General features: G+C 37.1%; 1 protein-coding gene across 3 annotated transcripts in view; it reads right to left on the reverse strand.

Moving 5' to 3' along the window:
* Positions 1-1,220: 1,220 nt before the first annotated feature.
* The window catches only part of INTU (inturned planar cell polarity protein), an 88,285-nt gene continuing 67,691 nt past the window's right edge, over positions 1,221-21,814 (reverse strand). For 2 of the 3 annotated variants that reach the window (XM_042983937.1, XM_007091813.3), the window contains exons 14-16: positions 18,707-18,896; positions 12,151-12,308; positions 1,221-2,738 (exon numbers count right to left, since the gene is read on the reverse strand). In XM_042983937.1, the coding sequence (XP_042839871.1) occupies positions 2,627-2,738; positions 12,151-12,308; positions 18,707-18,896 (460 nt within the window). In that variant the 3' untranslated portion in view covers positions 1,221-2,626. Of the gene's footprint in view, positions 2,739-12,150; positions 12,309-18,706; positions 18,897-21,814 lie in introns of those variants that run through there. The other variant, XR_006216786.1, reaches the window with a different exon arrangement.

Here is a 21,814-nt window from a genome sequence, read left to right on the forward strand (position 1 = left end):
GACAGAAAGAAAACAAAGGAAGAAAGGGGAGGAGGGTGAAGGGTGGAAGGTGTAGAATCTAAAACATAATTTTGGGGGGGCTACAAGATATATGATGATAAAATAGTACCTGGTATTTCCCAAAATTGATAGTTCTATAGTCTTTTGCATTCATAGTCTAGTAAAAGGGAACATTTGCAGGATGCTAATAATAAAATCCAACTTAAGAATGTTTCTGTATCTGCTAAAACATACCTCTGGGGTATCTGCACTTTTACTTTGTCCCTTTTTTTAAAATAAAGTGGCAGATAGGCAGTCATTGGCCAATAGTCAGATTGATCTTTCAGATGTGCATCTCAATAAATTTGGAAAATGGGCAGCTAGATTTAGTTACAATGCTTACTTCAATATCCATTTAGAGATGACAACCACAATGTTTGGTTTTATTTCCTAAAAATGCAATGTCTCTGCAACATGAACATTACGCTATACATCTACAGTGTAGCAAAGGATTTTCCCCTTATTAAGGTAAGTAGACTACTTTGTCTTTTTATTTTAGTTATTGAGTGGTGGTCTCAAGATTCTTTGACACCATTAAAGCAGTTCAAAAGACCAAAATTTCATTAAATGAAATTTTAAAAAGTCCCTTATAATAAAACCTGAGATATTTTAGTTCAGTCTGTTTGAAAAGCTGAGGGGATTAATAGCTGCATTTATTAATACATCTCAGTATTGAAAATAGCACATGGTGTTTGGGGGACATATTAAGAAATTTAAGACATTTAATAAATACTTATAAACAAAGTTCCTTAAACTAATGCAGTGGTAAAGAGTCTACCATTCTGACCAATACTGTGATCTTAAGGGGAGGATATTTTAAGCCATTTTGTACATTTCAAGAACCAAAGTTTCTTGCCTTGATTTCAATGTTAAATTTAAGGCCCACAAGTCACTAATAGGACAAATATAGTCATTTGCATTTTAAATACCTGGGTGAAAATTTCTCAAACTGATTACAGAGAGGTAACAGTGTTTCTTTTAAGACCAAATATTTCAGGGGCGCCTGGGTGGCTCAGTTGGTTGAGCAGCTGACTTCGGCTCAGGTCATGATCTCGCGGTCCGTGAGTTCGAGCCCCGCGTCGGGCTCTGTGCTGACAGCTCAGAGCCTGGAGCCTGTTTCAGATTCTGTGTCTCCCTCTCTGACCCTCCCCCGTTCATGCTCTGTCTCTCTCTGTCTCAAAAATAAATAAATGTTAAAAAAAAATTAAAAAAAAAAAGGCCAAATATTTCAAATGGTGCACCCACTATGTTTTACAGTTAATTCTAACCTGGAGGGCTCATGTTCCAGGCGTCTGAGGGGAAGGAAATAGAAACTGATTTTACATGTGTTGGCATAATTTTCCTTCCAAAGCTTAAGTCCTGAAGAAGAAAAAACCCAGTATTGTAGTCTTAAGGGCATCTGAGACTTCAGAAGGATCCATTAGGTAAATGGTAATAAAAAATGCAGTTATTATGTTTTTCCTTCTTTCTCAATCTACCAAATTGTCACAGTCAAAGAAAATTCTTATCTCATTAGTTTTCTTTCTCTACTAAAGGTCAAGTAAACTTTTGCTCATTAAGGAACTTCCCTCTGGGAAAACCCAACACATAATGAGACATATTTGTAAGGCAAAAATTAGTACTTAACAACTCACCATAGGATTACTTTAATCCAAGTTTTTCAGTGTTTTTTAACATGATTAGGTTCATAAAAAGATTTACATACAGCTGTCTTGAAATTCATGAACTATATAAAATGTGTGTGCATACCTGAATATATTTCAACGAAAAGAAAAATAATAAAAGTTTATGGACACTAAATAGTTTAAAAACTATATTCTGGACAAAACAGAGCTGATCTGAAAGAGTAAAGAGAATCAAATAAATAGAGAAAAAAGTTTAATTTTCATTCCTTAGTTCTTCTACCCCACAGTGAGGTATCTATGAAAGCACTTAAACTAAAGAAAAGTATTTGATCTAATAAGGAGTCAGTACTTGGACATTACAAATTTAGATACTGACGAGTAGGCAAGAAGAAAAAAAATTGCACATGTTACTTAAGAGGGACTTTAGAAGTCTCAATGCAGTCATCTCATTTATACATGAAGATTCTGAACTCAGAGAGGTACAAAAACTTGTTCATGGTCACAGCACTAATTAGTTACAGGACCTGGTCACATCCTCCAGTTTTGTGATTCTTTCACCAGATATCCTCATTAGTCTTGAGAAAAATACACAAGTGAATTTACTTATGAACTGTGTATTTTTTCAAGACAAATATTTCCTCAAGATAAGTATTTCCTCTATTAATTTTATATAAAACTTCACATTATTTCAAACTAGTCAATAAATTAACATTACATACAAAAAATGGAAATAAGTTAAAAATCCCTTCTTATTTTGATCAAGTATCTTTTCAAAAGTCTGACAATACTACATAAGATTTAGTGCATCAAACCCAAGAGCATATCATCTCAATATTTAACATTATTATGTTCAAAACTGAACAGTTAAAAGAAGCTAAACCTTATCTTCTTGTGTATGTTTTCAGCAATCCTAACACTGTTCAATGTTCCATGCATAGTTGCTATGCATCAAGAAAACACAGCTACAAGGTTAATCCAAAGAACAATTTAAAAGCCATTTCTATGGCAATTTCTGTGACTGAATCATGAAAACAGACGTAAAGTTCTTGAAGTTTGGGACGAAGAAAGAGTCTCCTGTAGAAGAAAAGAACACACTCATTTCAGAAATTCAAAAAACAAAAATCAAAGGGAAAAAACTCCAATCGTTTAATATATCTTATTTTTGTTTTTGAAAGAATTAGTAGTGAATTAAAAACCACTAGTCTAAATCTATAGTAGGGGGAAATATAGCTAGATTAATTTTTAAATAAATAATATATGTCTTAGGTCAATTATTTCTATTTTTCCAGAGTGTAAAAAGCCTATTTCATCAATATGTAATTACCATATCCCTCAGTTTTAAAATATTAAATGTAGTCATTATTATTACAATAAAGCCAGTTGATGTTAACATCATTAAGTACAATAGTTACTGAACACTGCCATTTACTTTCTAAATGTTAATTATTATTAAAACATTTTAAATATATGATTTGTTTTTGGAGATAGTATTCAATTGGAAATACCATTGAAACTTCGATTTTTTTAGAGAGTTAAAATTTTGATATATTTATGGGGCACCTAGGTGACTCAGTTGGTTAAGTGCCTGACTTCAGCTAAGGTCATGATCTCATGGCATGTAAATTTGAGCCTTGCGTCAGGCTCTGTGCTGACAGCTCGGGGCCTGGAGCCTCCTTCTGATTCTGTGTCTCTATCTCTCTCTGCCCCTAGCCCTCTCACACTCTGTTGCTGTCTCTCTCTCTCAAAAATAAATGAACATTAAAAAAAATTTTTTTGATACATTTAGTGGACACTAGTATATACAAATCAAACTTTTAAATCAGAGATAGTTTGCCTGACTTCCTTAAATTTCTCTATTCTTTTTTTTTTAATGTTTATTTATTTTTGAGAGAGAGAGACAGAGTGCAAGCGAAGGAGGGGCAGAGAGAGAGACACAAAATCTGAAGCAGGATCCAGGCTCTGAGCTGTCAGCACAGAGCCTTATGTGGGGCTCGAACTCACGAACCGTGAAATCTTGACCTGATCCCAAGTTGGACGCTTAACTGACTAAGCCACCCAGGTGCTCCAAATTTATCTAGTATATACATATCTGCATCATCATAATTCAATACCTCTTGATTCTTTCTATTCCAATTGTTGTGAATGTAGTTAAGGCTCCACTGCACATATGCATGTATGCCTAACTGTTCTTATCTCTGTTCTCTGTGTCTACACTACTCCCTTTCCTGCTCCTGGTGTAATCTTACAGTAGCACATCTCTAATCAGACTACACAGAGTTGAGCTTATGCTGATGCTCCTCCCAACTTTGGTTGATTACACAATCACAATCACAAGGAGTTTACTAAAAATATAGAGTCCTGCTATCCTAGATTCTGTTAGTGGGTCTGGGGTGGGCCACAGGCATCTCTGATTTTAATAAGTGACTCAGGTGATTCAAAATCTTATGGACCAATACACAGGATTACTTCTTCTACCAATTTTTTTTAGGTTAAATTTTGTTTGTTATTTATTATTTATTAATTTAAATATAATTTATGTTTAAGTTAGCTAACATACAGTGTATACAGGGTACTCTTGGCTTCGGTAGTAAATTCACATGATTCATTGCTTACATACAACACCCAGTGCTCATCCCAACAAGTGCCCTCCTCAATGCCCATCACCCATTTTCCCCTCTCCCCCGCCCCTGTCAACCCTCAGTTTGTTCTCTGCATTTATGAGTCTCTTGTGGTTTGCCTCCCTCCCTCTCTGTTTGTAACTATTTTTTTCCCCTTCCTTCCCCATGGTCTTCTATTAAGTTTCTCAAATTCCACATATGAGTGAAAACACATGATATGTTTCTCTGACTTATTTCACTTAGCATAATACTCTCCAGTTCCATTCACATTGCTGCAAATGGCAAAATTTCATTCTTTCTCATTGCTGAGTAGTATTCCATTGTATATACATACCACATCTTCTTTATCTATTCAGCAGTTGATGAACATTTGGGCTCTTTCCATAATTTGGCTATTGTTGATAGTGCTGCTATAAACATCGGATGCATGTGCCCCTGTGAATCAGCACTCTGTATCCTGTGGATAAATTCCTAGTGGTGCTATTGCTGGGTTGTAGGGTAATTCTGTTTTTAATTTTTTGAGGAAACTCTACACTGTTTCTAGAACGGCTGCACCAGATTGCATTTGCACCAGCAGTACAAGAGGGTTCCTGATTCTCCACATCCTTGTCAACATCTGTTGTTTCCTGAGTTGTTAATTTTAGCCATTCTGACCGGTGTAAGGTGGTATCTCAGTGTGGTTTTGATTTGTATTTCCATGATGATGAGTGATGTTGAGCATTTTTTCATGTGTCTGTTGGCCATCTGGATGTCTTCTTTGTAAAAGTGTCTAGTCATGTCTTCTGCCCAATTCTTCACTGGATTATTTGTTTTTCCAGTATTGAGTTTGGTAAGTTCTTTATAGATTTTGAATAATAACCTTTATCTGGTATGTCATTAGCAAATATCTTCTCCTATTCCGTCATTTGCCGTTTTGTTTTGTTGATTGTTTCCTTTGCTATGCAGAAGCTTTTTATCTTGAAGAGGTCCCAATAGTTCATTTTTGCTTTTATTTCCCTTGCCTGCAGAGATGTGCTGAGTAAGAAGTTGCTGCAACCTCAGTTGCAAAGGTCAAAGAGGTTGTTGCCTGTTGTTGCCCTCCTCTAGGGTATTGATGGTCTCCTGTCTCACATTAGGTCTTACGTCCATTTTGAGTTTATTTTTGTGTATGGTGTAAGAAAGTGGCCTAGGTCCATTCTTCGGCATGTTGCTGTCCAGTTCTACCAGCACCATTTGCTAAAGAGACTGTCTTTTTTCCATTGGATACTCTTTCCTGCTTTGTCGAAGATGAGCTAGCCATATATTTGTGGGTCCAATTCTGGGTTCTCAATTCTATTCCATTGCTCTATGTGTCTATTTTTGTTCCAATACCATGCTGTCTTGATGATTACAGCTTTGTAGCACAGGCTAAAGTCTGGGATGGTGATGCCTCCAGCTTTGGTTTTCTTTTTCAACATTATTCTAGCTATTCAGGGTCTTTTGTGGTTCCATACAAATTTTAGGATTGTTTATTCTAGTTCTGAGAATAATGCTGGTGCAATTTTAACTGGAATTGAATTGAACGTGTAGATTGCTTTGGGTAGTATAGACATTTTAACAATATTTGTTCTTCCATTCCATGAGCATGGAATGTTTTCCCATTTCTTTGTGTCTTCTTCAATTTCTTTCATAAGTTTTCTATAGTTTTTAGCATACAGATCTTTTACATCTTTGGTTAGGTTTATTCCTAGGTATTTTATGATTGTTGGTGCAACTGTAAATGGGACTGATTTCTTGATTTCTCTTTCTGTTGCTTCATTATTGGTGTATAGAAATGCAACTGATCTGTACATTGATTGTACATCCTGTGACTTTTCTGAATTCATGGATCAGTTCTAGCAGTTTTTTGGTGGGGTGTTTTGGGTTTTACATGTAGAGTATCATGTCATCTACAAAAAATGAAAGTTTGACTTCTTCCTTGCCAATTTGGATGCCTTTTATTTCATTTTTTTTGTCTGATTGCTGAGGCTAGGACTTCCAACAGTATGTTAAACAACAGTGGTGAGAATGGACATCCCCACTGTGTTCCTGATCTCAGGGGAAAGCTTTTAGGTTTTCTCCATTGAGGATGATATTAGCTGTAGGTCTTTCATATATGGCTTTTATTATGTTAAGGTATATTCCTTCTATCCCAACTTTCTTGAGGGTTTTTATTAAGAAAGGATGCTGTATTTTGTCAAATGCTTTTTCCACATCTATTGACAGGATCATATGGTTCTTATCTTTTCTTCTATTAATATGATGTATCACATTGATTGATTTGCAAATATTGAACCAGCCCTGCAGCCCAGGAATGAATCCCACTTGATCATGGTGAATCATTCTTTTAATATACTCTTGAATTAGATTTGCTAGTATCTTGTTGAGAATTTTTGCATCCATGTTCATCAGGAATATTGGCCTGTAATTCTCCTTTTTTAGTGGGATCTTTGGTTTGGGAATAAAGGAATGCTGGCTTCATAGAATGAGTCTGAAAGCTTTCCTTCTGTTTCTATTTTTTGGAAAAACTTGAAAAGAATAAGTATTAATTCTGCCTTAAATGTCTGGTAGAATTCCCCTGGGAAGCCATCTGGCCCAGGACTCTTATTTGCTGGGAGATTTTTGATAACCTATTCAATTTCTTCGCTGGTTATAGGTCTGTTTAAATTTTCTATTTCTTCCTGTTTGAGTTTTGGGTGTCTAGGGATTTGTCCATTTCTTCCAGATTGTCCAGTTTCTTGGCGTATAATTTTTCACAGTATTCTCTAATAACTGTATTTCTGTGGTGTTGGTTGTGATCTTTCCTCTTTCATTCATGATTTTATCTATTTGGGTTCTCTCTTTTCTTTTGGAGAGGACTGGCTAGGGTTTTATCAATTTTGTTTACTCTTTCAAAAAACCAGCTCTTAGATTCATTGATCTGTTTTCACTGGTTTTTTTTTTTTTTTAATTCTATATTGTTTATTTCTGCTTTAATCTTTATCATTTCTCTTCTGCTGGCTTTGGGGTTTCTTTGCTGCTCTGCTTCTAGTTCCTTTAAGTGTGAAGTTAGGTTTTGTATTTGGGATTTTTCTTGTTTCTTGAGATAGTCCTGGATTGCAAGGTATTTTCCTCTTAGGACTATCTTTGCTGCATCCTAAAGTCTTTGGACTGTCATGTTTTCATTTTCATTTGCTTCCATATATTTTTAAATTTCTCCTTTAATTGGCTGGTTGACCCATTCATTCTTTAGTACAATATTCTTTAACCTCCATGCATTTGGAGGCTTTCCAAATTTTTTCTTGTGGTTGATTTCAAGTTTCATAGCATTGTGGTCTGAAAATACGCATGGTATGATCTCAATTCTTTTATATTTATTCAGGGCTGTTTTGTGACCCAGTATATGATCTATTTTGGAGAATGTTCCATGTGCAGTTGAGAAGAATGTGTATACTGCTACTTTGGGATGAAAAGTTCTGAATATATCTGTCAAGTCCATCTAGTCCTGTGTGTAATTCAAGGACATTGTTTCTTTATTGATTTTTCTGCCTATATGATCTGTCCATTGCTGTAAGGGGAGTATTAACATCACCTACGATTACCATATTGTTATCAATAAGATTGCTTATGTTTGTGATTAACTGATATATATATTTAGGTGCTCTCAAGTAGAGGACACAAACATTTACAACTGTTAGCTCTTCTTGATGGACAGACCCCTTAATTATGATAGAATGCCCTTCTTCATCTCTTTTTACAGTCTTTAGTTTAAAATCTAGTTTGTCTGAGACAAATATGGCTGCTCCAGCTTTCTTTGGACTTCCAGTAGCATGATAGATGGCTCTCTATCCCCTCACTTTCAATCTGAAGGTGCCTCAGGTCTAAAATGAGTCTCTTGTAGACAGTATATAGATGGATCTTGGTTTTTTACCCATTATAATATCCTATGTCTTTTGATTGGGGCACTTAGTCCATTTACATTCAGAGTGATTACTGAAAAATATGGATTTAGTGTCTTTGTGTTATCTGTAGGTTTCATGCCTATGGTGATGTCTCTGGTCCTTTGTAGTCTTTGTAGCATTCTACTCAGAGTCCCCCTTAGGATCTCCTGCAGATCTGGTTTAGTGGTCATTAACTCCTTCAGTTTTTGTTTGTCTGGGAAAGCCTTTATCTCTCCTGTTCTGAAAGACAGCCTTGCTGGATAAAGGATTCTTGGATGCATATTTTATATTTCAGCACATTGAATATTTCCTGCCACTCTCTTCTGGACTGCCAAGTTTCAGCGGACAGGTCTGCTACTACCCTTATGTGTCTACCCTTGTAGGTTAAGACCCATTTGTCCCTAGCTGCTTAAAGAATTCTCTCTTTATCTTTGCATATTGCCAGTTTCACTATGATATTACATGATGAAGACCTGTTCTTGTTTATTCTGAAGGGAGTTCTCTGTGCCTCCTGAACTTGGATGTCTGCTTTCTTCCCCAGATTAGGGAAGTTCTCAGCTATAATTTGTTCAAATAAACCTTCTGCCCCTTTCTCTCTATCTTTTTCCTCTGGAACTCCTTTGATATGGATAGATATTATTATATTTCATTGAATCATTTAGGTCTCTAATTCTCTCCTCGTGGTCTACTATTTTCTTATTCTCTTTTTCTTGGCTTCATCATTTTCCATAATTTATCTTCTATTTCAGTTATTCTCTCCTCTCCTTTCTCCATCCTTGCTGTCACTATATCTAGTTTATTTTGCACCTCATTTACAGCATTTCTTAATTAATTGTGACTATTAGTTCCTTGATCTCTGCAGCAATAGATTCTCTGCTGTTTTCTATGCTTTTTTCAAGCCCAGCTATTAATCTTATGACTATTATTCTAAATTCTGCTCAGATATATTGTTTATATCTGTTTTGAGCAATTCTCTGGCTGTCACTTCTTCCTGGAATTTTTCTTAAGGAAAATCCTTCTGTTTCATAATTTTGGTTAGTTTTCTGTCTTTTACATGTTTTAATAGTTTGTTATGTGTCCTGCATCTGTGAGTACTACTATATCAAAAAGGGGTCATACACTGTCCAGGGCCTGGCCCTTCAGGAGGTGTTTTTGGAGTGTGTTGAGTGTTGTCTGTTGTTGTGACTCTGGTTGCTTTATCTTCCTACTTGTAGTGGTGGTTTGGACCTTCCACCAGGTGTGCTTTGATTTGTTCATTGAAATAACGTGGAAAAAATTAAGAAAGGGGGTGGTGGTGAAAGAAGCCTTATTTCATACAAAGAGAGAAATGACAGGGGTGGGGAAAAAAAAATGACCAGGCAGAGGTTCTGAGAAACTACATGGCTTAATCCAGAGAGAGAGAGAGAGAGAGAGAGAGAGGAAAATAAAGAAGAAGGAGATACAGAAGAGGTATAAAAAGAATAGATTAAAAATGTCGTTGTCTGATGGTGCCTTGGAACTGGCGGCTGTGCTGGTCTAGAGGAGGGGCCTTCTGGTTCAGTCAGTGTCAGTCTCGCTCTGGTAGATATGCAGTTGCCAGGCACGAAGGGGTGGGATTTGGTATAAACAGGTCCCGCCTCCACTGGGGGGGCGGTGGGTGCTGTCTTGTTCCCTGAAGCCCCACCAAGTTGGTGATGGGGAGAAAAATGGTAACACCCCAATCTCCGCTCCCCTGCTGGGTGTCACAAACCACACTGTTCAGACAATCCTCATAGGTTCAAGGTTCGTGCAGGTTCGAGCAGCCTGTTTGTCCCACTCCGCAGTCTCCAACGCCTCTGAGGCACTTGGCTGGGATTCAAACTCCAATGTCTGAAAGGATCCTGCTCCATGTGCCCCATAGTGCCACTCCGCCTAGCTGACGAAAGGTCTCTGGCTGGTGCCTGCAGGGTCATTTGTCCTTGGAGTGGCAATATATCTTCTTCCCACAGCACTCGAAGGAGGGGACTGCTCTCCCAATGCACCACTGAGTTCACTACCTAGTCAGGGCTGGCTCCCCTACTCCCAGGGGCCAGGTGCAGGTACCATACCACTAGCCAGCTCTTCCATCAATTCTTTACTGCAACTCAAAGAATGTTTAGTGGCTCAATATTTCGCTCAAAACTGAATTCCTGGGTCAGAAATTGGAGGCTCTTTGCAGTGGTCCTAACTTAGCTTTCCAGTCAATCTTTCATTTTATCTTTATATATATCATTCCTTACCATCCTGGCAAATCAGTCTACTCACTGTATGCCTTATGATTTCCCTTGTTTCGGTCTTTCTTCATCCCATCCTTTTCCTAGAATGTTCTATCCAAATCCAATTCATTTTCAAACTAGGCCAAATGGAATCTATAAGCCTTTCTTTGTAATCCCAACATAGGTTTTCACCCCTTCCTCAGAACTCCCATAGTGCTTGGTTGTATCAACTAATTCATTCTATCTATCTAAAAAAAAAATCTATATATCCATAAATAAATAAATATATATATACACATACATATATATATACACACACACATATATATACATATATATATACATATATATACACACATATATATATATACATATATATATGTGTGTATATATATATATATGTTTGAGCATATTTTGTATTTCTTCTTCTAGATGTAAGACTGCTGATAGCTGTGACTTTATCTTCGTGTTTGCCATACCACCCTCCCACTACCACATTTTGCCAAGCACAGCTCCATTTACTCAATTGTTACATATTTATCAAGTGACTATGTACAATGCTGTTGCAGGCACCAGTAGTGGACAAGACGGATACAATTCCTGACCTCATAAAGCTAATTTTCTAGTGAGGGGGAGGAAGACCATATACAAACAAGAAAATAAACAATAACTGAGAGGGAGGGAAACCATAAGAGACTTCAACATACAGAGAGCAAACTGAGGGTTGATGGGGGTGGGGTAAATGGGTGATGGGCATCAAGGAGAGAACTTGTTGGGATGAGCACTGGGTGTTATATGTAAGTGACGAATCATTGGGTTCTACTCCTGAAACTAACACTACACTTTATGTTAACTAACTTGAGAATAAAACCCATGGATCCTCTTTTTGAGGCCAACATTGATCTGAATATCAAGGAGCCAGACATACAAAGGTTAAGAGGTAGAACATTTCACACAGAAGGACTAGCAGGAATGAGATTCAACGGATGCCAGTGTGGCTGTGCACAGTGGGTGGAGAAGGAATGATAGTTGGAAACAAGTGGGCAGGAGCTAGGTCAGGCAGGGTCTTGTAGTTGGTGGGTGGGGTGGGGAGAAAGAAGAAGGAAGAGGTAAAGAAAGGAGGAGACAGGGAAGAAAAGAAGTAGGGATGGATAGGAGGAAATAGTAAAATTGTGGAATCATTATCTTTTAGTGTATTAATAATATAATTTTATAAGATAACAAAATCAGCTTTTTTTTTAATAGAAAAAGACAGCAGTCAGAAAGACAAATACCACATGATTTCACTTAAATGTAGAATTTAAGAAACAAAACAAAGAAGAAAAAGAGACAAACTGAAAAACAGTCTCTTAAATACAGAGAACAAATTGGTGGTTGAGAGAGGGGAGGTGGGTGGGAGATGGGTGAGATAGGTAAAGGGGATGAGGAGTACACTTATCATGATGAACACTGAGTAATGTATACAATTGTTGAATCATTATATTGTATGCCTAAAACTAATATAACACTGTGTGTTAATTATACTTGAATTTAAAAATACATTAAAAAAAAAAGAAAGAGTAAAAAGAGAAATTCTTGGGAGGAATTTAAGGAGATGGTAAATAAAGCAAAATACTAAAGTCTATTAAAATATTATAGTTGGATTAATAATTCCACGCCTACATCTTAAAATGCTTATCTCTTTTACTGCTTTTCTAACATTTTACTTCACTTTCAAATACTTTTTTTCCCCACTTACCCTACTACCCAGTAAGCCATAACTGGTGGTGTTTTTCTCTGATCTGTCCACTTTTCAGGTGAGCATTCAAACAACACACCATGTTCTTTCACAGGGTGAAGAGAAGATACTGAATTTGTAGAACCTGAATGATCTTCACCATTTAGTGCTTTCTTTTTCTGTAAATTAAATAAGTATTATTAGTATTCACTGGTATTAATGTTACTTTAAAATGTTTTCACACAGAGATTTGAATTGACAGATCCTAATACTTAAGTGCCTAGAATGACACTCTTCTCATCGGTGGGAAAATTTTTATTCTTCCTCATACTTAGTATAAATACCATTTCCTAAAAAAGACTTTATAGATAAAGTGTCCTTGAAATCTCTCAGAAAACATTTTGCTCACAGCCCTATATTATTAGTATTTATATTAATTATATTAGCAGTTTATAGATCTGTCTTCTCCAGTAGACTATATGCTTTTTGCTAGGGCAGAGACAATATGATATTCATATGTGTATGTTTTGAAGCAGCAGGGCCAGGTACATAGTAGGTGCTTAATAAATAGATTACTAATGAATAGGTTACTAAATTAATAGATGATTTCGTAATATACTTAAAACAGTATTGTCTCTTCCTTTCTTAAAGTTTATTTATTTTTTAGAGAGAAAGCAAGAACGCATGCATGAGCCAGGTAAGGGCGGACAGAGAGAGAGAGAGAGAGAGAATCCCAAGCAGGCTGCAGGCTGTCTGCATGGAACCCAACATGGGACTCAATCACACAAACTATAGGATCATGACCTGAGCCCAAGTCAAGAGATGGCTGCTTAACCCACAGAGCTACCTAGGCGCCTGTGGTCTCTTCTTTCATGCATACTCTAAATTTCCCATTGATTAAATCATTAGCAAAAGAATGACTCATTTGGAAAAAAAAAAAAAAAGACATCTTTGTAAGGCTCAGGCTAAAATCATGGAGTGATCCTTGATTCTTCTCTTTCTCTGAAAATCCTTACCTAATCTGTCAACAGATCCTTTTGGCTCACCCTCCAAAATACATCCAGAATCCAGAAGCCACTATCATCTTGCTTTGAGAATTTCTATAGCCTCCTAATGGAAATTCCTGGTCCCTGCCTCTACCCTTGCTACACTACAGAGCTTGTTCTTGGCACAGTAGTAGCTCAAGTGATCCTTTCAAAAATTTAGGATCATGTCCTTCCTCTGCTCAGAACTGAGAGCTTCCTATCTCCTTCAGAGCAACCCCAAAGTCCTTAAATATATCAGGCCATGTGCGATTTGGCCCTGCTAACCTTTGCCATCTCAACTCCTACCACCCTCCTCCCCGATGGCTCCAGCATTCTCAGCCACTCCTACTTCTGTGGCTTTGCAATTACACTTGTACTTGTTTTCTCTGTCTGGAAGCCCTGCCTTCAGATCGTTTCCTCACTTCATTCAGGTCTTTGTTCAAATATTACCTTATCTTATTATTCCTGCTAAACTTATCCTACCTGACATATTATACGACTTGCCAATTAATTCGTCTTCTCCATTAGATAAAGGTTTTGGTAGAATAGGCAGTTAGTTAAACGTGAGCAGGAGGCAAAGGCAGTGATAAATAGGTGACACATTAGAAGCCTAAGGGCATCACATCCTGACTTGTTGGCTTCTAATATCCTGGCCTTAAATTAAGGTATCCAATGCCCAGGAGCTGATAGACCAAGAGCCAAAGTTCTCCTCTTCCACCTCCCTCTGCCCCAGGGTAACCTACGGCTTCATTATAATATATTTACATTGTGGTTTCAACCCCTACACTCCCCACCAAGGAGGAAGATGGCCATGACAGTTGTGGCAAGAACCCTGCAGAGCCCAAAACTCCCCTTTCCAACCAGAGACTGTCCCGGCTATGACCCATAACATACACGAACATAAAAAGAAAAGAGACCCCTAACCCAGGTGCAGCTACCACCTCTGGGCCTGCCCACTCTCCCACCTTGCCAGTGTACTGTCCTTAATAAACTGTTTTAAATAAATAAATAAATAAATAAATAAGCAAACTGTTTTATGCTTGCTACCTTCCTCCTTGCTGTCTTTATTTGAGCACGGATCCTCATGTAAATCTTTCTGGAATACAAGAACCCAGACCTCCCTTCACACAATGTAGACTCTTCCACTGGTAATAGCTTCTTGAAGAAAGGGACTTTGTTCACTGCTGTATCCCCAGCACCAGAACAGTGTCTGGTACATAGTAGATACCTCAATAGTTCAGTAATATGGAAAAGGCTAATTTACATTACTAAGCATTGTAATACATTGCATTACTAAGCGTAATACTTACGCAAATGCTTATGTGTAATATTTATATTACATAAGACATAATAGTGTATAGTCGTACATAATATTAGTTCTAGGACTAATCCTCTATGGACCTCAACTGTCCGAAAGAGCTTAATCACCAAGCCTTGAGAAACCAGCAACCCTTGCCTGAACTTGTACCTCTTCTCGCACCGGCCCATCTTAACCTGGGGGTTTCTATCGTGAAACTATACCTGGCATCTGGTTCTTACCTCAGGGCCATCAAATTCTTGACTCCAATCCTTCAACCCTCTCAAATGGGACATCTCGATGGACTAATGACTAATCAGCCCATGATCACACATAACTGTGGTGTCATGCATTTGGTATTTTTTAATTTTTAGGGGGGGAACTTGCTATGACTCAGCTATGACCGTAAAGGTCTCGATGCAGTCAAATATCTTGTAGCTGGGCTTATTCTCTATGCGGGGTCTCCACACTCATACAAATAAGGTGCAATTCAGTCAATGGTTACAGGACATATACTTCAATTCCTAACGTCTCACGGGACACGGCGCGCACGCACCCACGTATACGCACACACGCATACACGTATACACGTACACTCACATTTACACATACGCATATATGCATTACACATGCAAACAGTTTAATTTAGTAAATAACTAGCTTAACCAAATCCCCCTTACCCCCCGTTAACCTTATTAATAAAAATACGCGTTTATTACTGTCCTACCAAACCCAAAAAACAAGACTAAACCTGTACCTAAATATAAGGCCTAAGAAGCAACATTTATAAATTCACCAAATCCCTGTTATTACTACCTACTAATACTAATTTATATCTCTGTTCGCAGCTATCTATAGATACACTAACCTAAGCTCTAATTCGTCCCTATCGAGCAATATTTTTCCCACACCTAATCAACTTAATACAATACTTCCTCCCCGTTAATGTAGCTTAAATATACAAAGCAAGGCACTGAAAATCCCTAGATGAGTCGTCAGACTCCATAAACACAAAGGTTTGGTCCTGGCCTTTCCATTAGTTATTAATAAGATTATACATGCAAGCCTCCGCACCCCAGTGAAAATGCCCTCGAGGTCACTCAGCGACCTAAAGGAGCTGGTATCAAGCACACAACCACTGTAACTCATGACCTTGCTCAGCCACACCCCCACGGGATACAGCAGTGATAAAAATTAAGCTATGAATGAAAGTTCGACTAAGCGATATTAAACAAGGGTTGGTAAATTTCGTGCCAGCCACCGCGGTCATAAGATTAACCCAAACTAATAGACCCACGGCGTAAAGCATGTTACAGAGAAAAACTCATACTAAAGTTAACTAGCCTTAACTAGGCTGTAAAAAGCTACAGTTAACGTAAAAATACAGCACGAAAGTAACTTTAACATCTCCGACCACACGATAGCTAAGACCCAAACTGGGATTAGATACCCCACTATGCTTAGCCCTAAACCTAGATAGTTTAACTAAACAAAACTATCCTCCAGAGAACTACTAGCAACAGCTTAAAACTCAAAGGACTTGGCGGTGCTTTATATCCCTCTAGAGGAGCCTGTTCTACAATTGATAAACCCCGATATACCTCACCATCTCTTGCTAATTCAGCCTATATACCGCCATCTTCAGCAAACCCTAAAAAAGGAAGAAAAGTAAGCACAAGTATCTTAACACAAAAAAGTTAGGTCAATGTGTAGCCCATGAGATGGGAAGCAATGGGCTACATTTTCTGTAACTAGAATACCCACGAAAATCCTTATGAAACTAAGGACTAAAGGAGGATTTAGTAGTAAATTGAGAATAGAGAGCTCAATTGAATGGGGCCATGAAGCACGCACACACCGCCCGTCACCCTCCTCAAGTGACAAAAACCCTTAAAAAAAACCTATTCAAACCACTAAACCCACAAGAGGAGACAAGTCGTAACAAGGTAAGCATACTGGAAAGTATGCTTGGATAAACAAGATGTAGCTTAACAAAGCATCTGGCTTACACCCAGAAGATTTCATATTAAACTGACCATCTTGAGCCAAAGCTAGCCCAAAAACCCATAAATTAAATTAACATTAGACAATAAAATAAAAGTTACCCTTAAAAGTATAGGAGATAGAAATTTAACTTGGCGCTATAGAGAGAGTACTGCAAGGGAAAGATGAAAGAAAAATTAAAAGCACTACACAGCAAAGATTACCCCTTGTACCTTTTGCATAATGAATTAGCTAGAACAACCTAACAAAGAGAACTTTAGCTAGGTCCCCCGAAACCAGACGAGCTACCCATGAACAATCTTTACAGGATGAACTCGTCTATGTTGCAAAATGGTGAGATTTGTGGGTAGAGGTGAAAAGCCTAACGAGCCTGGTGATAGCTGGTTACCCAGAACAGAATTTCAGTTCAACTTTAAACTTACCCCAAAAACCTCCTAAAATTCTAATGTAAGTTTAAAATATAATCTAAAAAGGTACAGCTTTTTAGAACTAGGATACAGCCTTCCTTAGAGAGTAAGCATAAACATAAACCATAGTTGGCTTAAAAGCAGCCATCAATTAAGAAAGTGTTCAAGCTCAACAATCAAAACACCTTAATGTCAAAAAATGTAACCAACTCCTAACTCAATACTGGGTCAATCTATTCAACAATAGAAGCAATAATGCTAATAGAAGTAACAAGAAATACTTCTCCTTGCATAAGCTTATATCAGAGCGGATAACCACTGATAGTTAACGACAAGATAAATATAACCTAACCATAAACCAAATATCAAACCAATTGTTAACCCAACACAGGTATGCAAATAAGGAAAGATTAAAAGAAGTAAAAGGAACTCGGCAAACACAAGCCCCGCCTGTTTACCAAAAACATCACCTCTAGCATTTCTTGTATTAGAGGCAGTGCCTGCCTGGTGACATTAGTTAAACGGCTGCGGTATCCTGACCGTGCAAAGGTAGCATAATCACTTGTTCCCTAAATAGGGACTTGTACGAATGGCCACAGGAGGGCTTTACCATCTCTTACTTCTAATCCGTGAAATTGACCTTCCCGTGAAGAGGTGGGAATATAACAATAAGATGAGAAGACCCTTATGGAGCTTTAATTAACTGGCTCAAAGAGACCTCATCAATCAACCGACAGGGACAACAGACCTCTACATGAGTAATATTTATTTTGCGTCATGAGTATTACATGAATAAATTAATGAGACATTCCTTTATAGAATCAACCAGTTATGTTACAAGGAAAGTGGGATCGTAAGACCACAAAGCACACAGAGATATATGGTCAGACATAACATTTTGCTGAATACTAATTTCTGATAGCTCAAAGAAGAAATCCTATCAGACACAGAATTTATTGCTGAACAAGTGCTAAGACATAATTCAGCCCACTTACTTTACAGTAAGGAAATAGGAAGAGTTGAGGCTCAGTCCAGGATTCCTTATTCCCAGTCCAATGTTCTACTTTAAACCCAAGTTCTTCACAAACTTAGCATTCTTAACACACATATTGCTATATACATTACTAGCACCTTCAGAGAGGGTTTTGTGGTTTTTTATTTTTTAATTTTTTTTTGGCTGTATGATATTTGACCACTGACAAGTGAATTTCTGTATGTTTATCCTTTTCCAGAAATCAACACATACTTTTCCCTGCCATTAAGATAATCTAATTGATTTTTTAATTATATACAACATTACTACTTTCCAGAGGTATAATATTAAATGAAACTTCATCCTGGATTAAAAAGCAAGCAAGCAAGCAAGAAACAAGTGGCTGAAACATTTACAACAGTCTTGTGTCTACTGCTATATTTTACCCTATTATATTACAAAATACCTTATATTACTGATGGAATACTTAAAGAATTATCAGAGTTACCAATGGGTAGATACTACTGCGCAAGTAATGGTTGACTCACAAATGTCAAATATGGAGGCTAATTTACATTACAAACTACCATATTCTACTTTGCTGTAGAAGAACACAGGTCCACCATTTTCTGAAATAGTAATCCAGGACATCAAACTCAGTATTATGAAACAAAGCTTTGAAGTTAAATATGGTGAGTATAATCTTTTGGGCACTCAAGTTAGATTGGGTGCTCTAGTTAGATTGGGTGATTGTTACAAAATTTTTAAATAAAAACTGTAATTATTGGGCATACTGATTAAAGACCTTTTAGAGATAATATTTAGAGATCTGGGAACAAAACAGAAAAGTATACTTATGGCAGTATCCTACCTCTTCTACCAATGTCTGTTGGAAAATTGCACGAATGGAGAGACAACACTGATGGAAATTCTTTATTAGTTGAGGGTGGATAGAGCCACTTAGCTGTGCCACTTCTTCATGGGTAGGAGTAATAAAGATCCCTTGCACAGTTTCTAAGGCAACATAGTGGAAAAGTGTGTTCTCAGGACCAGATGTCAATCTTGAAAAGAACAAAAGAAAGAAAAAAATATTTAAGTAAGCTTAAAAATATTCCTTCATTTTGAATGTTTATAGACTCCTAAGTTTTTATCTACAATATAATATTAGGAGTGTAATTAGGACAGGGAAACTAGTACAAATATTTAATTCCCATTTCCTCCTTAACTAAAGTACAGCTAGGGTTATTATCAATTCGTTAATGCAGGCAAATACTACATGGTATGTGAGGATAAACATCAATTGCAAACCACTTAATTATTCCTTTGCTAAACAACCCAAATTGGCTAAACCCTTCTTTTTCCATGGTTGGTAATAAATAACTCAGCCCCTGTCTGGCCCAGATACCTACAAGTCATAAATAAGGTATCAGTCCAGAGTGGACCACATACAAGAACACCTTCCAACAAAATGAACACATTTAAGTTTGTAGCATAACAGTCAGACTGATGATCCTGAAGAAAAATAAAATTATTATTAGTGACTGCAAAACTGGGTTAATAATCTAGAATACTATGACAATTACTGGTAGTATTCTACTATTCATCATCACCGTCTTCCTTCCCTTACATGTTCTCTTACTATTTTCATTTCTCCATTCTTTCTTCCCCTATTTAGGTCTCAGACAAGTCAGTAGAATCTATAAATATTTATTTCTACCAGTGGTAAGAAGAGCTAAAGAATAACAATGATAGCAACAACAAAATACTAATAGTATCACATACTGAATGCCCTCTCTGTGCCTGGGGTGGGAGGGGGGCTTTAAAATACCTTAGTCTTAATTCTCACAATGATCTTGTGAGATATTAAATAGTATTACTCCCCTCATTTTAACCACGAGGAAATCAGTGTTCAGAGATCTCAGATTAACTTGCCTGAGGTCACACAGCTAAGTGGCTGAGCTAAGCTAACTCTGAAGCTTACTCCACTATCCCTTACTTTTTCCTTTCTACTGATGACTTCTGACGGGCAATCTTTAAACATATGGACAGCAATTCTCCATTTGCATTTCAGACACTCAAGCTGCCCCCATTCTAATTCTGATGTCTATTTTTAAAACATTCTCTCAGTTGATTTTTTTTCCAGCCATAAGCATAGAGGCAGAGAAAAGGCATGTAACATCTCTTAGCCTGGATACTGCCTTTGATCATCCATGCTAGTTAAAATCCTGTTAAACTCTTAATTAGGAGGCATGATCAGAATAATTTCTCCTTCTTATTAGTGATTTATGGGTTTGGTTCTTTTTTCAGACCAAGGATAGACCGGAAAGGAGATCATCTGCAAATTTTTCTCATACTTTTCTAGAAGGTGGCTGGCTCATTAACAACTCAACTGGTGGCTGATCTTTTTCAATTAGTAACTCAAATAATCAAGAAGAGAGGAATTTTGATTATTCAAAAAGGAAAATAAATTAAAACATACATTTTATTTTAGAGGTCTTCAAAATTAAGAAAAGGTACAGAACAGAAACAATTCTTTAAAAAGAGAAATTAATAAGATTCCTTTTTAGGGAGGTTTAGAATTAACATTTTTGTTGTATTTTTTAACTTTCTCTCTCTCTCAAAAAAAAAAAAAAATCCACAACACAGTGAGGAAATTTAGCTCTTGAAAATCATAAACTCATTCAGAGTATATTAACTCAGTGGATACACTGCAAGTTTAAAAATCATCAAACAATTGCCCAATGGGAAGACAAAATATTTGTGAAAGCATAGATTAAGTCATTTATTATTGAGAAAGGTCACTCCTGCAGCAGAAAATGGATTCATGGTAGGCTGGGAGTTGGGAGACTGTTGCAGTAAAACAGGTAAAACAATGGGAGCCTGATCTACAGTAGGAACAATAGGGGTTGAATGGATTAAATAATTATTAGAATGTAGAGTATAGGACTTGGTTATTAAATGAACTGTTTTGTGTATATTATTTTTAATATGTTATATATTTTTATTTTACACAAGTGTACACACAGAAATTAGGACAATCTACACTGGCTTATTTCATACTTTTAAAATTAACTACATAGTATGAACATTTTTCATGTCAATAAAGAAAATAAATATGCATCTGTAGCATCTTTAAAAAAATTTTTTTTAATGTTTCATTTTTTTATTATTATTATTTTTTTAATATTTATTTATTTTTGAGAGACAGAGTGAGACAAAGTGAGACTGGGGGAGGGGCAGAGAGAGAGGGAGACACAGGATTGGAAACAGGCTCCAAGCTCTGAGCTGTCAGCACAGAGCCTGACGCGGGGCTTGAACCCACAGACTGTGAGATCATGGCCTGAGCCAAAGTCGGACGCTCAACCGACTGAGCCACCCAGGCGCCCCTCATTTTTTTATTTTGAGAGAGAGAGAGAGCACGAGTGGGAGAGGAGCAAGGGGAGAGGGAGAGAGAGAATCCCAAGCAGACTCCATGCTCAGCACAGAGCCCCAGGCAGGGCTCGATCTCATGACCCGGAGATCATGACCTAAGCCAATATCAAGAGTCTGACGCTTAACCAACTGAGCCACCCAGGCACCTCTGTAGGATCTTTTTAAATAGACAGCCTATGATTTACATTGTATATGAATTTATGTTCAAGCCTGAACTTGTAAAACATTTTCTTTTACTAGAGATAAGGTAAAAATAACACACACATTTAAAAAGTAAGATGTGGGGGTAATAAAATTTCAGAGTGGTAGTTGTTAAATAGAAGACGAGCGTTTGGGAAAGTATTTCAAAGCTCTACAAAAGGTTTGATTTAGATTTGTTTAAAAAACATTTTTAGCTATTAAAAAACTAACCATAGTTTTTGAAGGCATTAAATTTAACACATTAGATTCCCATTACATTATTTTATGCAGACAAGTTACCTTGTTTTTGCTCTAACGTCAGGAAAAAAAAGCCGTTTTTGACAACTCTGTGACATATATATTTGAA

Source organism: Panthera tigris, chromosome B1 (assembly GCF_018350195.1).
Source record: "Panthera tigris isolate Pti1 chromosome B1, P.tigris_Pti1_mat1.1, whole genome shotgun sequence".
Classification (NCBI taxonomy): domain Eukaryota; kingdom Metazoa; phylum Chordata; class Mammalia; order Carnivora; family Felidae; genus Panthera; species Panthera tigris.